Raw genomic sequence first — 17040 nt, forward strand, 5'->3', positions numbered from 1 at the left:
AACAAAATGTGCCCTTCACTGTTACCCTTAACTTTCCTCATGACTATGACAAGGCAGGTTAACACCCCTCTAACATTACAGAGTTCAGATTCCACCCACATTACAAAACCTGTGTGCAGGATAACATGTAGCAATTCTCTTTTCAAGGCAGATCATATCATTATTTTTGGTGTATATATCACCATTCTCCCAAGACACTCAAAGTACCAAAGCATAATCTCTAGTTCTACACAGTGAAGTTCAAGCACAAGAGAGACTTGCTTGAGGTTCCATACAAAGAGAATATTGCTGAGACTAGAACTGAGGTCTTTTGCCTCGTGTACTAAGAAAGTAATTCCCAAGGTGCCGTCTAGAAGCAGGAGCATCCCTAGACTATGTGATGATACCTGAAGAGGAAAATCAGAGGTTATGATAGAGAGCAGCAAGAAGAGACTAGGAGCTGACATTGTAAAAGGAACAGAACAGAGACTAGCAAAGAGATGAAAAAGAGAATTCTATAAATGAAAAAACTAGATGTAAAGCACGAGGAAGAGAATTTTAGGAGTAAAAGCTGAAAGGAGTACTAGAAAATGTACTCAATGGACAAAAGCAATCCTAGAAATAAACAAAAATTAATAATAATTGGAAACCCTATGTTATACCCATTTTATTAGGGCACAAAGTGTCCTGGAAGGCTATGTCTCCTGGACTAAGTATAGACTGATAGCATATACAGGATTCAAAAATGAGACTTCTAAGCACTCAGTCCTACTTTTTTTTTTTTGCGGTATGCGGGCCTCTCATTGTTGTGGCCTCTCCTGTTGCGGAGCACAGGCTCCGGACGCACAGGCCCAGTGGCCATGGCTCACGGGCCCAGCTGCTCCGCGGCATGTGGGATCTTCCCGGACCGGGGCACGAACCTGTGTCCCCTGCATCGGCAGGCGGACTCTCAACCACTGCGCCACCAGGGAAGCCCTCAGTCCTACATTTTAATCACACAACCCTAAGAGATACTTAGGCACATCTGGAGACTACGGGGAAATGCTTGCTCATTACAGACCTGGACTTCGTTTATTTAATTTCCTCCATTTTAAACATTTTTTTCTAAAAAGCATACTCTGGTTTAGTACCTTTTTTCTATCAGCATTTATTCTGCAGAAAAATGTTAAGAAAGTCACAGCTGAATTGAAGCAAACTGAGTTATTATCAACCTATGTGACTAAGTCATATAAAAAATATTTGTTAAGTTGAAATGAACACCCATGGATATGACAGGCACTATCTAGATGTTAGCTGCTTCAAGAAACACATGGTATATTAGAAAGACAAACATGTAAACAACCTGCATTGAATGTACAATAGGTACTACAACAGATGCAAGTATAGGAAGCATATGAAGAAAACTGTCAACTCAACCTGAAATGTAAATCCCTTGTTCTCAAATAATTTATAATCTCTTGAAGGGCCCAAGTATATATATCCAAAAAATTCAAACAGTGCGTGAACAAATGTGAAGAATTAAATACCACAGGAAGCCAGAGTAAAATAACTGTAAACTACTGTCAACTGGAGAAGTATCACACAAAATACTTAAGCTTACCAGACGGATATGATTTAGATAGGCAGATGGAATACAGAAAGTCACTGTAAGCAAGTGGAATGACAGTATCAAGTCATGGAGATGGGAATACGTATGGCATGTGTGGGGAAGAGTGAAGCCACAGGCCTGCTAAAGCAGAAGGTTCGTGTTAAGATACAATGAATAGGTAGAGTGGGACCAGTTAGCATAGGGGCTTGAATGCCAGGGTGAAGAGTGTGGACTTGAGATGAAAAGTGCTTTAGGATACAGAGACAAGTCAGGAGTTCTCTCTGACATAATACTGAGTCTTAACCTTACCTGTACTTTGGATGGGAATTATAGTAACAAAACCATCTTGCAGGTAATGTAGATGGATCAACCTTGCCAGGAAGCTTCCTCCATTTAAGACACTCATCACACTGTACCCATGTCTGGTCAGGAATCTTCCTGAATGAAGGAAAACAGAAGTATGACTGTGTATATCCTAGTTCTGTACTCTGTCTTACATTAGAAAAGCATAACCTAAAAATGAAAGTACATGATTTTATATGTGAAATGTGTTACAAATGTTATCATCCAGGTGTCTAAAATGTATATGTCTTAAACTTCACAGATAAAATAATGATAGGACTAGACCAGATATGGATATGAAAAATAGTAGCAAGTTTTAACATGGTGAGCTACCATATTACAGAGGTCCACAGTACTTACCTTGGAATCTTATCCTTAAGCAAACAAAAGGATAACTTTAAAATTTATTAATCAGCAAAAAGTTTTATATATATTACAATATTACTAAAAAATAAGACCGATAGAATCATTTTATTTGCTTCCATCCAATCCCGTGATAGATTTGAAATGCATTTGTGAGAGTCATTGAAGCACCGTCATTAAAATGACTCCCCCTTTTCCCTGCAGGCTCCCTAGTCCTCCCTTTTTTTTTTCCTTTCAAGAAGTCTTTGTTCATACTTAAATCAAAATCAATATTAGGTTGATATTCCCAAAGTTAACCTTAAAAAGTAACATAAATTTGGGCTTCCCTGGTGGCGCAGTGGTTGAGAGTCCGTCTGCCGATGCAGGGGACACGGACTCGTGCCCCGGTCCGGGAGGATCCCACATGCCGCGGAGCGGCTGGGCCCGTGAGCCATGGCCGCTGAGCCTGCGCGTCCGGAGCCTGTGCTCCGCAACGGGAGAGGCCACAACAGTGAGAGGCCCACGTACCACAAAAAAAAAAAAAAAGTAACATAAATTTGATTAAATTTCGTAACTAGAAATGGTGGCTCCAGTTCAACAACTGGGTTAAGTTATGAAGAGAAAATTCTTCCAGAGTTCTACTCTTAAAACACATGCCCATTCCCATCTCCTCTAGGAAGTGTAACCCAGTCACCCACACCTTAGAGTAAATTTGTTTCTCTGCAAGAGGAGATGATCATTATATAATAGAAGTAGTCAGCATCTAATATGTGAAAGGCAGACCAGAGTGGGAAGGGGGAAGGCTGGAGAAAAGACAGAAAGAGGGTAGAGGGACACCTAGGGCCAATTTGAAAAACATGTAATTTAGACTAAAAGATTGTGTGTATGTTACATTTACACTGCTCTTTAGTATACTAGACATTTCAATAGAGTGGTATGATTCTTTTATGTCTTAGTTCAATATTTTTCTTATCTTTTTAAATGGTGCTTTTTTCTAGTTATAAAAGCAATATAAGCTCATATAGAAAATACAGAAAGATATAAAAAAGAAGTAAAAGGTGCCCATAAGTCTACTACTCAAATACAATGCCCTCTTCTTGTTCAAAACTCTCTTTTAACAAAGAGAATTCATACACACTCTTGGATATATAGCTTCCTATCTCCTAGCTACAGGCTGCTCCAGCCTTGCAACCTCTAAACTCTAAGCTCAGGCCTGACCTCTGGTGTCTAAATATTTCTGTACAGTCACTGTTTCATTTAGAGCCAGAGAAAGGAGTTTCAGCTGTAGTGGAAGGGGAGAGGAAAGGTCATATTAGCTTTGGTTTTACGTGCACACACACAGAAGAGTCTCACGCAGAAGCGTGCCAATATTACTCTCTTGGGGACAAGCATTAGAGACGGTAAATCCCTCCCTCAGGTTACATGCAGACCATGGTAGATCCTCCCATCCAGGCAGATAGGAGAGACTTTTAGCTTGTGCTTGCAATAAATAGGTAGTTGAAGGGGCTATGCCATATTCTCATTGCATCCTTCCAGAAGAGTGTCGTGGTTGAGAACCTAGGTTTGGGGGCCTGACTGCTTATATTTGAACATAAGTGGATCTACCACTTTTTACTTATCCAATCTTGAACAAGTTACTTAAGCTCTCAGTGTGTCAGTGTCTACATTTGTAAAGAAGTAATAATTATCATCTGTCTATCTCATAGGGTTGTTGTGATGATTAAATAAATACATGTAAAGAACTTAGACCAGTGTCCGGCATGTAAGTACTCAACAGATAATCATCTTTCTGCCTACAGAAAAGGTTGTATAACATACATAAACACACTCCAGCAATATATGAACATCTGTTTCATTGCATTAATCACTGCTTATTTAAAAGGCAAAAAAAGGCATCTCAATTTGCATTTCTTTGAAAACCATGGATGTTGGACAGGAGTAGAGATCTTTAGAATAAGATATAGTGATATTCATACAGCAATCATGCTGCATTTAAAACAAAATTTTATATCAAACATTTGTCTGATTATTTCCTTTTTTTTTTTTTGGTGGTACGCGGGCCTCTCACTGCTGTGGCCTCTCCCGTTGCGGAGCACAGGCTCCGGATGCGCAGGCTCAGCGGCCATGGCTCACGGGCCCAGCCGCTCCGCGGCATGTGGGATCTTCCTGGACTGGGGCACGAGCCCGTGTCCCCTGCATCGGCAGGCGGACTCTCAACCACTGCGCCACCAGGGAAGCCCTGATTATCTCCATTTTTAAAAAAACATGGGTGCCTACCCCAAAATGAACCTCTAATCTTTGTCTTGATGGTATAATTGACTGTATACATGTTGTTACACATCCTATCCTCTATATTATGTTCCTTTCCTGGCCTACTAAGGCATTTCATCCTGATCCACCATTCTGTGTGTAATCTCCTCTCTTAGATTCAATAAATTCTACATCTTTTTCTGACATGCTGGGTTCTCTACTTCTAGTCTCAAATTTCTTGGTACAGTTCCAACAATGTTCGCTAGTAATAAAGAGAAGGGAAATTGGCTAATATTTCTGAACGCCTGAATGCCTATTATATGCCAGGTACTGTGCAAAAAAGGTTATGTCATCTAGCTTAATATACTCAGAGAGGTGAAGTGACTTACTTAACCTAAGCTCAACCAACTATTAAGAAGCAGATCTAATAGACTTGTGGTTGCCAAGGGGGAGTGAGTAGGGGAGGGAAAGAATGGGAGTTTGGGATTACCAGAGGCAAACTACTATATACAGGATGGATAAACAACAAGGTCCTACTGTATAGCACAGGGAACTATATTCAATGTCTTGTGACAAACCATAATGGAAAAGAATATGAAAAAGAATATACATATGTATAACTCAGTCACTTTGCCGTACAGAAGAGATTAACACAACATTTTAAATCAACTATACTTCAATAAAATCTAAAAACAAAGACTAATAGACATTTATCCGTGATTTAATTTCATGATTTTTGTCTAATTATTTGAAAGTAGAGAATACACTAGTGATTTATTTAGGGTTTTAAGTAATATTCATAATATTTATAGAACTTATGACCTTAAAGCAATTGTAATACATTAGATATTATATTGATACAATAAAAGTTTCAAGTTGTTCATTAAAAAATAAAGAAGAAAAAGACCTAGATTTTCAACCCAGGAGTGGCTGATTTAAATGGTCATCATCTTCTACTATATCATGCTGCCTGCAGGATAAACTGACAGTACTAAACTCTTCATATTTATGATCCAAATCACAGAAGTGTCAAACCAGAATGAAGAGGTCTAGAGAATGATGAAATTAGTACCTGTGATTTCCTATTTTTAGTTAATTAAACTTCCTTGTGTGAAAAGCACCATCTTATCCCATTCCTTCCATTTGCTCCATAGACATTACCCCTAATACTTTTATATTCTAAATTTACTACTCACAGTATTGGCCTGACTATGGCTGAGGTCTCAAAATTCTCTTGGGAGGTCTTTTCCTTCCAATAAGCATTGAGCTTCTGGGCAAGGGCATTTATTGTCAACCTGAAAGAAAAAGAAAGAAACATGTCAATGTTGAGAATCTGTTGAATAATTTTGCAGTCTTTAAGATGCTCCCATTTAACAGAAACCAGCAATTTAGAATATTCAGCATAGGTCTGAACATCTACACTTTCAGAAACTAGGATGGGAATGTACTGCCTTTGTAAATTACATGTCAAAATGACAAAGTCAGCTGAAAAGGTAAGATGGTCACAAGTCCTAAAAAGTATTGTGTTCTCCAAATTTTAGAATCATGGCGAGGGGAGCTGACATTAGAGACAACGATAGAAGACTAAATTGCAGATAAGTTGTTGGGGAGTTATTCAATTGTTAGATGACTACAGGTAAACAATTGAGGACCAAGTTGAAAGGCAGAGGATCAAATACTGCACCCTATCTATTACAAATCAAACACTAACTTAAAAATGTCTATATGGTTCTTCTTTATCTAAATGTGGATCACAGCAGTTACAGCAACAACAGGCAACAAAGTCCCCTTCAACCTTCTACTCTACAGCTGTTAGTGGAGGCTATGCCCCAATTATGGCTCTTGCCCTTTCTCCTTTATCTCTTTTCCCAAATGAACAACAGCAGACCCAGGGTTAAACAATATAATGTGTAGAAAACCTGAATTTTACTTTTAAAAACTGTCCATTTCTAGTGACTAATTCCTATCTAATTCTACAACCCAGGATTACAACTTAATGTAGAGCTGTACACACCTGAAACACTACAAATTTAGTGTTTAGATCTCTTGACTCCCCGGATAATTCCCCAAAGGTTTTGTAGACCTCTTCTCTCCTTAAGAGGAATTCTTCCTTAACTCCACCTTACTCATATTAAATTAGATTCTGACTACACAGAGAAGATTAAATCATATATGAGTTCCCCTATAAACTCTTAGTCCCCTCCAACCTACCAATGTTCCTACCTCTATGTTTATATCCTTCCCTAAAGTCACAGATGAAGAACTATTTCTTGTTTTCTCTTAAAATTTTACTTTAAATCTACTTTTTAAAAAAGATTACATGGGATTCTGGAAAGGTGATGGAGTAGGAAGCACCAGGAATCTGCCTTCCCATCTAGACAACAATTACACTGGCAGAATCTGTCTAATGTAACTATTTGGAACTCAAGAGTCTACTGAAGACTTGTAATTTCCAGGGGAATGCTTGGATGATAGATTGGCAAATTTCAGCTCTTAGCTACCCATCTCCTATCCCAGCCCTGTGACAGGCAGCTGTGCACACATTTCAAGACCAGCTTGCAGGAGCCAGGGTAGGCAAAAAAGACCTTGTCCTCCAAATATTGGGGATCTGTGCTCTGATCTCTGTTTGCTGCTCCTGATCACAGGATAATGTAATCCCATGGTAACCACAAGGGAAATAGCTATAAAATATACACAAAAGGAAATGAGAAGAATTTAAATGTTTCACTACAAAAAAATCAGCTAAACATAAAAGAAGATAGTAATACAGCAAATGAAGGACAAAATATCTATAAGGCATATAGAAAACAAATAGCAAAACGACAGTAGTTCTTTCTTATCAGTAATTGCTTTAAATGTAAGTGGATTAAACTCTCCAATCAAAAGACACAGAGTGATGGGTAAAATAAAAAAAAAAAATGACCTAAATATGTGCTGTCTACAGGAGACTAACTTTAGATACAAAGACACAAATAGGGTGAAAGTGAAAGGATGGAAAAGGATATTCCATGTAAATAGTAACCAAAAGAGAGCAAGGGTAGCTATACAAATATCAGACAAAATAGACTATAAATCACAAGAGCTAAAATGGTGAAGCAATCCAAGTGTTCGATGATAAATGAATGGATAAGCAAACTGTAGTATATACATACAATAGAATATTATTCAGCCTTAAAAAAGGAAGGATATTCTGACATATGTACATCATAAATGAAACTTGAGGACATTACATTAAGTGAAATAAGCCAGTCACAAAAAGACAGATACTGTATAATTTCACTTTTATGAGGTACTTAGAGTAGTCCAATTCATAGAGACAGAAAGTAGAATGGTGGTTGCCAGGGGCTAGGAGGAGGTGGGAATGAGGAGTTATTGTTTAATAGGTATAGAATTTCAGTTTTGCTAGATGAAAAGAGTTCTGGAGTTGGATGGTGGTGATGGTTGCATAACAATATGTATGTACTTAATACCACCGAACTGTACACTTAAAAATGGTTAAGATGGTAAATTTTATGTTATGTGTATTTTACCACAAAAAAATTGAAAAATAAAGGAAGCAGATTATGTGGTTACCAGGGGTTGGAGATGAGGGGAAATGGGGAGTGACTTCTAATGGACAAGGTGCTTCTTTCTGAGGTGAAGAAAATGTTTTGGAATTAGATAGTGGTGATGGTTGTACAACTTTGTGAATATACTAAAATCACTAAAGTATACATTTTTAAATGGTGACATTTATGGCATGTGAATTATATCTCAATTTAAAAAATAAAAATAAACCTCTGTTCTCATGTACTCGGGCAAAAAATATTGAGGTGAAATTTACATAGAATAAAATTCATCTTTTTAACATGTAGTTCTATCGGTTTTAACAAATGCATACAGTCATGTAACCACCACCTCAATCAAGACACCGTTCTCATGTATTTTGAAACCCCATTCCTTCTTGCAAAAGCCTGGCTTGACTCCACTGCTCCAGTAATCTCTTTCCTTTTACTTCCCCAATCCTGGTATGTGGTCTATACCCACTATCTCCTCTTCATTCTCCTGTCTTAATCCTGTACAATCTAATTTCCACCATTGCCACTACACAAAACTGTTCCTTTCCCCAACCTCATTATTCTATCAACGATCCTGTCAATATGCCAGTCTACTAAATTTGAGGCTTTGAAGTGATCTTTGATTCTTTCCTCTCTTTTATTTCCCTTATCCCGTTATTAATTTATCATCAATTTTTAAAATAAATTTATTTATTTATTTTTGGCTGTGTTGGGTCTTCGTTTCTGTGCGAGGGCTTTCTCTAGTTGCGGTGAGCGGGGTCCACTCTTCATCGCGGTGCGCGGGCCTCTCACTGTCGCGTCCTTCTCTTGTTGCGGAGCACAGGCTCCAGAGCGCAGGCTCAGTAGCTGTGGCGCACGGGCTTAGTTGCTCCACGGCATGTGGGATCTTCCCAGACCAGGGCTCGAACCCGTGTCCCCTGCATTGGCAGGCAGATTCTCAACCACTGCACCACCAGGGAAGCCCTCACCAAACTTTTTGATCTTTTTTTTCAGTATCTGTCACATACTTCCTTTCTCACAGCTACTCTTATTTCACACCTTCACCCCACACCTAGATTACTCAAATAGCATATAATCCTTCTTTCAATCTATCCTGCACCCTCTTTCCAGATTTATCAACTGATATAATTCATGTAGAGCACTTTATAAGCCATAAAGCAGTATATAAGTGTAATGTACTATATTCTTAAGATAGAATTGTTTCAAGTCACCCCTCTACTTAAGAATACACAATGAATTCTCATTGCCTAAAGCATCAACTACTCTATCCAATGTCCCTCTAAGACAGAAGTTCTCAAACTATCTCGGTTCATGGTACCTTTAGTGTCCCAAGTTTTTCATGGCACCCTTAGGTCTAAAGAAATATGTACTGGTTCCAATTACCATTAAACGGTTATGTCGAAACAACTTAATAACTATTTATGTACTGAAATTTAGGGTCCATTTGAAAAATATATATTTTAAAAATATTTCTGTTTCAATCTTAAATAGCCACAATTACTTATAATGGAATGGGTATGCCTGTTGGATATTGTACAACTACTCAAACCTTGGAGTCAAACTGGACACAACTTCCCTCATTTCTTATTCAACATTGATTTTTGGTATTACTTGCTTTTTATCACAGCAATCACAAAAAACCCAGATTCACAAAGATATGATATAAGCAAGAGGAATGTAAACATTTTTTACCTGAAAGTGGGGTGCTACCATAACAAATACCTAAAAATGTGGAAGTGGCTTTAGAATTGGACAGTGGGCAGAGGGTGGAAGAATTGGAGGAGCATTACAGAAATTGCCTGGATTGCCTTGAATAGACTGTTGTTAGTACAAATATGGATGTTAAACACCCCACTGGTGAGGGCTCAGAAGGGCAGAGCATGGTCGAGAAAACACAAATTTCCTCAGAGTATATCTAAATCATTGTGAACAGACTGTTAGTAGAATTATGGATGTTAAAATTGTGGCTGGTTAAGGCTCAGAAGGAAATGAGGAACATGTTATTGGAAAACTTGAGGGAAGGGGATCCCCGTTACATACTGGCAGAAAGCTTAGCAGAATTGTGTCCCACAGTTAGGTGGAAAGCAGAACTTGTAAATGATAAAATTGGACATTTAGCTTTGGAGACTTCCAAGCAGGCTGTTGAAAGTGTGGCCTGGTGGCTGCTTGCTGCTTATATAAAATGTGAGAGGAAAGAAATAAATTAAGGGAAGAACTGTTGAACAAAAAGGAACCAGGACTCAATGATTCTGGAAATTCTCAGTTTATCCAGACTGCAAAAGATGCTAAAATTTAGAAAGATGCTCTAGAGAAAAAACCAAGGCAGTGGCTGGACAACCTTTTGCTAATATCTCAGGAAGATCAAAAGGTCAAAGTATTCAGTCACACAAAAAGCTCTCTGAAAAGATTAAACACGTGAATCAGATCTCCACCACCATCTCAGCAGAAGCCAAGAATAGAAATAGGATTATCTAGGAAAGACATGTCAAGAGTCTCTTGTCTGATGGAGTGAATATCCATGATACATACTTGAGACCCACAAGGTTCTTGAGAATGGTATACAAGGACAAAACTGCTAGACTGGACAAGGGACAGAGAGAGTATAAATGAAAGAAGGCATTTAGACCCCCAAAACTCTAGAGTTAAGAAACAGGCTGATGAAACTACTCCGCTACAAATACATGCTACCTTTCAAGAAAAAGGAAAAATGAGTCTGTGGGTGGAGCCATGAGGACAGAGAACAGAGCCTTAAATCCAGAGGGTGGAGCTGAAAGCCCCAGAAGAGTATTCCCAGGCCTTGAAATTTAATGGAGTTAGCATGGAAATTGCTTGGAATCTGTGATTCCTTTTTCCTTCATTTTTTCTCCCTGTTTGACCTGGAACATCTATAACTGGTATCCTATGCCTGTCCCACCATTATATTTTGGGAGTAAATACAAAAAAAAAAAAGACACACATCTGCAGATGGAGAGGAATTTTATCCCAAGATGCATCAGACTCAGAGTATCATCCATACCTGATTTAGATGAGAAGATTTGGGAATTTTGAGCTGATGACATTAAGAGTTTAGACTGAGCTGCTGTAAGAGTTGAGACTTTTGGGGATGTTGGGATGGGGTAAATGTATTCTGCATGTGTGATGTAAGTGGATCTTAAGGGGCCAGAGGGCAGACTGTAGTAGCAGAAAAATGGTCCTCCAAAGATGTCTATGTCCTAATCCCTGAAACCTATGAATATATTAGACTACATGTCAAGGGGGAAATCAGGTTGCAGATGGAATTAAGGTTACTCATCAGTTGACCTTAAGATAGGGAGATTACCTTGAATTACCAACATAGTCATGAAGGGTCCTTAAAAGTGGAAGAGTGAGGCAGAAGAGTCAGAATCAGAGAAGGAGAGTGATGACCGAAGCAAGGTCATCAGAGTGTTATGATGTGATGACCCAACCCACCACTGATGGCTTTGAATATGGATGGAGGAAGAGGGCCATGGGCCAAGGAGTACTGGCAGCCTCTAAAAGTTGGAAAAGCCAAGGAAACAGATTCTCCCTTAGAGCCTCCAGAAATAAATGCAGCCTTGCCAACACCTTGATCTTAACCCAGTGAGATCTATGATGGACTTCTAACCTACAGAACTCGAAGACAATATACCAGTGTTGTCTTAAGGCACTAAGTTTGTGGTAATTTGTTACAACAGCAACAGAAAACAATTTCTATTGCTTATAGGCAAGAGTCAATATCACTGTATTCCCCTCGAAAATTTTAAACATCCTGTGGCTCCTCTGTGAGTTCATTATGTGCACCTTGGCACACAGTTTGGGAACTGTGGCTCCAGGACAGGGGTCAGCAAACTACAGCCTGTAGGGCAAATCCGGGCCACTGCCTGTTTTTGTAAACAAAATTGTATTGGACACAGACACCGTTCATTCCTTTACTTATTGTCTACGGCTGCTTTCCTACTACAGCAGAATTGAGTAGTAGTGACAGAGACCATACAGCCCACAAAGCTTAAAATATTTATTTCCTGCCCCTTCACAGAAAAATTTGCCAACCCCTGCCCTAGGACAGGGCCATACTCTATCCATCTGACTTCACTCCCCTTCACTCTACTTACATCCCCTTATCCCCACTCCCCATATTCTTCCCACTCTGAGTTGCTGTCACTTAGCTCACGCTATAATTCCATCCTGGAATTCCCTTCCCTCCCTTTTCTAAACCTGTATCCTTTAGGCAAATCTCAAGTCATACCTTCTACCTAAAACCTTCCCTATCTGTTCTACCAGGGAATGCTTCCTATACCATACCACTTAGTTTTGATTGATCAAAGAGCAAGTTTATTGCTCTCTAAACTGTTTCGTGTCTGTGACAATCCGTCATTACAATTACACTGTGAGCTCCTCAAAGACAGCAACCATGTCTCGAATTTCTCTGGAAAACTCCACAAAATCTAGCCACTGTGCCATGTACCAGTGAGGTGTTCACTTAGTATGCGTTGACTGCATTTCTTCAGCTGAAATTCACTCTAAAAATGTTATAAGTTTGAGCCCTGATAGTTGTAGCTGAAATCTGATATCTACAACTATTAAAAGTGATATTACAAATGATTTATTTGTAGACATTCCAGCAGTAGGATGGCTGGTATCTCTTATAGCGGTTTTGAAATGTATAATAAATACTCTTAGGATGAGTTTGTGATAGCAGACAACCTTCTCTAATCGCCCTCTCAAATTCCCTTATATTTTAACTAAAGACTTTTTTCATTTAACATAAAATAAATTGAGTAAAAAGGGAAATGCTGCCAGAATTGGGATGAGTTATGCACATTTATTACCCTCAGAAGACTCTGTATGCAGGATAGTATACTAGTTTTCTGTTTTTAATAAATGTGTAGCAGATATTAAGCTACTTAAGCCAGAAGTCTCATATGTTTAGCTGAATAAACCTACTCTCTATAGAATACCTCCATTTGGTTCCCCTGCCATCACCTCAAATCCATCATACTGAAACGAAACATCACAAACCAAGCGTCTAATACCTCTAAACTTTAAAAGCTAGATTGGGGGGTGGCGGAGACGGCTTAAGAGGATGTTACATAATTTTTAATATCTAACATTTGTATTTCACAAATCTTAACTATTTGGTTAATCACCAGAAATTCTCTATTCCTTTCACTCAAGAGAAATAGAATGACTTGGCTCTGAGACTTTTGCCAAACCGATGTCATTTCTAAACTTTCACTCTTGTGAGTCAAGTCCTAGTCAAAGATCTCCAATATGTGCCAGACTCATATTTAAAAGACCATTTTACTTAAACTAAGGGCAGGTAGTTATTATAATCATTGAGTAGCCCGAGTGACCAAGAACCAATTACCTTGAAATTAATCTGGGGTTGTCATCCAAATAGTTCTCTGTCAAATACTAAACCTAAAATTCTTATGGTTTCATATAAATTAAGGCACAACATTTAACTAATTTTATTACAGTTTTGGACACAAAACAAAAGAGATATGGGGAAATACTTTTCCCCTACTCTAAGGAAAGATTTGCTACTGAGATTTCTAGAAAAATGACACCAAATGTCCTCATGCCTTCTTTCTCCATCCTCCCAGAACACCCTTTGCCATTTCAAATACTTCCCTGTGCTTAGAATGTCCTGCCCCTCTTCATCCACCTAGCAAACTCCAATTTTTCCTTGAAGTTTAAGCTCAAACATATTCTGCTCTGTGAATCCCTTTAGGCATATTTAAAGCTTCTTCCCATTTGGCATACATCCCCCATTAAAGCAATTATTCTATAGGTATTTAAGTTTCTTATTTACATATATCTCATCCCATTTGTTCATAGGCATCAAGGATTCTTAACTTTCATTCTTATGTCCCTAATACCTGGCACAGAGGAGATATCTCACAATACTTGATGAAAGAAGGAATGTATGATCCATCCCTCCCCACAAGTTTTAAAACAAACTATTATATCCTGGCTTTAACAACTCCCTTCTTTGCCTCCTAAAAATATCCTTGCTGGTTCAGCCTCAATGTCAAGTTCCTTTCTGATTCTTTATTGGTCTTACCTATTAAATCTAGATGCTTCTGGGAAAACACACGTTTTTCCTGCTGCTCCAATACTTTCCTCTCAATCTGTTCACTGGCTTCAAGGAAATCTTTCGGAACAAACTTCAAACTGCTGCTTTCCCCACAACATATTCAATAACTTCAGATCCACTCATCTCTTTTCATTAAGATCAATTCCAAGGCTCTTTGTGTCACCAAAGTATTTTACTAAATAACCCCTATGCTCTTTCCCTAATTTTTAAAGTTAAGGTTTACTTCAGTTGGGCTCCATACATCATGTATCAGTAAGCTTTTAATTTAAAAATCAAATCCTTTTATCTCTAATCTTGGAAAATAGATTTGAAAGGATTCTCAGTTAACTTATGTGGCTGGTTTTTAGAGATGATTTTAGAGGTTTCAGAGAATAGAATCATATCTGAACAAACCATCAGAAACACCTCAGGTTGGGAGTGACTCACCGGTACTCCTTGGTGTACTCAAAGTCTTGTTTGTTGTAGGCAGGTTTTAAGAAATTGCACTCAATGACTCCAATTACTCCCACACCTTCTCCATGAGTTGGCTTACAAGAAAAATATTAATTTCAACACTTACATTACTGTTGACTGCCTGGAGGCACTTCCTTTTGATTCTAAACAATAATAGAAAGGTTACATAACGTTCACGGGAAAGGAGAGGCCAGTAATATCTAGAGAAACACTGAGAATGTACTCCAATAGACTGCAAGTATTACAATGAGCTGGAACCTCTGGCAAATTACAGGGCAGAGATTTTCAAACTGTGATCCATAGATTTCCTAGGATTTTCCAGGGATTAATAGCCATCTCTACTTCACCCACACTACCTCCACTTTCATCTGTTTTATATTATGGGACTGCCAGAAGATTTCACTCAAACAAAGAATGACAATGCTAAAAAAAAATCAAGGTTATATACTTCTGTTCTAGGGAACTAAAACCAAACTCCATCTGAAAAAAAATTAAGGATGCTATATAAATCACACTCCATTAAAATAAACCATTTTTATATACGTATGCCACCAAACAACTGCTAAAGAGAGTCAGACTTGCAGTATTATTAATTACAAGTTGATACAAGAGATTTTTGGATTTAAAATCAGTTTTGTATACTTTAATGGAAGGAGCTGAGTCGGAGTGTAATTAGACTGGCAAACAAACAAGTTGTATAAAGATGATATAACAATGAAAAGCAATATAGGCTGAAAACTAGCTCTCCTGGGTCGTATGTAACTTTGTCCTACTGTGTAATATAAAGCAGTTTATCATTCTTTGTGCTTTAGCAATCTTATCTGTAAAATAGGAATGAATGGGATACTTGCAGATATTACTACTTTAAGTTGTCATCAAAATTTTAAGATGACGGTAATATTTGTATAGTTCAGTTATAAAGTACTTTTGCATAATTTATCCCATTTAAATCCTTCAACCCTGCAAATTGTAAGGTAGGCAGAGCAAGTAAAATTACTATCGTTGTTTCCATTTTACAGGTAAGGAAATTGAGCCTCAGAGAAATTAAACAATGTAGCCAAGATTACATGGCTTTTAGGTGGAAAAGCCAGGCCTCAAATCCTGGTCATAAACCACTACATTTTATACATCTTCCACGATGCCTTACTGTCTCCCCAAGAAAATGGAAAGAGCTACCTCAAACATTAATAAACTTATATGCATGGCAGAGTTGCTGGTGCTCTAATTCTACCTCTTATTAACAGCTACCTAGAAAATGCATTCAGTAAAACTCCTGGGTTGATTGACATCTATGAAGAATGAGAAGTAGAAAGAGCTTTTGAACATAAGACAGCTCACTGGTAACATAGAATTCCAGGATCAGATTTAACAACTATCTCAAGATGAGTAAAAAGCCATTCATTAGTCTATCCCTTTTGCAAAATTTAAATCCTCTTCCTACTCTTTTCAGCCTTCTATGACAGAGAAGCATTAACTACTCACCTTCACCTGGCATCCCACCTTCTCAAAAGACTTTATGAGGCGGTTGTTATGATACATCATTACTCCAAACTGGTTATTATTCTTGCAAGAGAACCCAAAAGTTATTTTCACCTGCTTATTCTGAGAAGAAAATCATTAAGGAGACAAACACCAGGAGCTTTAGCACACAAAATTTTGCGCTATATTACAGCAAAACACATCAAACACCATTGTATGTAAACCGGTATAACCTTTCTAGAAGGCATTTTAAAAATCGGTAGCAATAGCTTTAAAAATATTCTTAACCTTTGAACAAGTAATTCTCTTTCAGGAATTTATCCTACAGAAACAGTCAGAGAAGACCATAAAGGTTTATCAGTTACAGAAATTTATCAGTGATTTATAATGGCTAAAAAAACGTAAATAATTTAGATGTTTGACAATAAGGGAATGACTAAATAAATGTTGGTGTATCCACACGGTCTGTTGTGCAGCTCTTAAAATTATGTCTTTGAAAAGTATTTGGGAACATTAGGAAATGTTCAGAACAACAAGTTTCATCTAAAAATACATACTATAAATGTATACATAGAAAAGACTATAAGAAAATATATCAAAATACCATCAGTGATCTAAAAATTCATAAATCACAAAACGTTTCTTAAACTTGCTAACTGCTTAATTTGCTGCTAGGTAAAATACATGGTACAACACAGATTCACACAATTACATGCAATAAGGTAAGTCCGGCTAATCATACAAAACACAGTGAAAGCAAAACCATGAAGAACAAAACCACTTTTAAAGGTAAAGGACAATAAATAGTCCCGTTGTAATATATTTCATGGGAAGAAGTTAACAAGCTTGGATAAATGAAACAAAGAGAACTAAGTATTATATATAAAACATGAATAATTTATGAGTTTTTAGCAACTCCTATTTGATTTAAAAACCAATAGAGTGAGAAA

The 17040-nt window shown here is 37.8% G+C and overlaps 1 protein-coding gene across 2 annotated transcripts in view; it reads right to left on the reverse strand.

The window, feature by feature from the left end:
• The window catches only part of MORC4 (MORC family CW-type zinc finger 4), a 49584-nt gene that overhangs the window by 14685 nt on the left and 17859 nt on the right, over positions 1–17040 (reverse strand). For both annotated transcript variants that reach the window (XM_065900718.1, XM_065900719.1), the window contains exons 8-11: positions 16094–16213; positions 14585–14685; positions 5698–5796; positions 1877–2005 (exon numbers count right to left, since the gene is read on the reverse strand). In XM_065900718.1, the coding sequence (XP_065756790.1) occupies positions 1877–2005; positions 5698–5796; positions 14585–14685; positions 16094–16213 (449 nt within the window). The remainder of the gene's footprint in view (positions 1–1876; positions 2006–5697; positions 5797–14584; positions 14686–16093; positions 16214–17040) is intronic.

Source organism: Phocoena phocoena, chromosome X (assembly GCF_963924675.1).
Source record: "Phocoena phocoena chromosome X, mPhoPho1.1, whole genome shotgun sequence".
Lineage (NCBI taxonomy): Eukaryota > Metazoa > Chordata > Mammalia > Artiodactyla > Phocoenidae > Phocoena > Phocoena phocoena.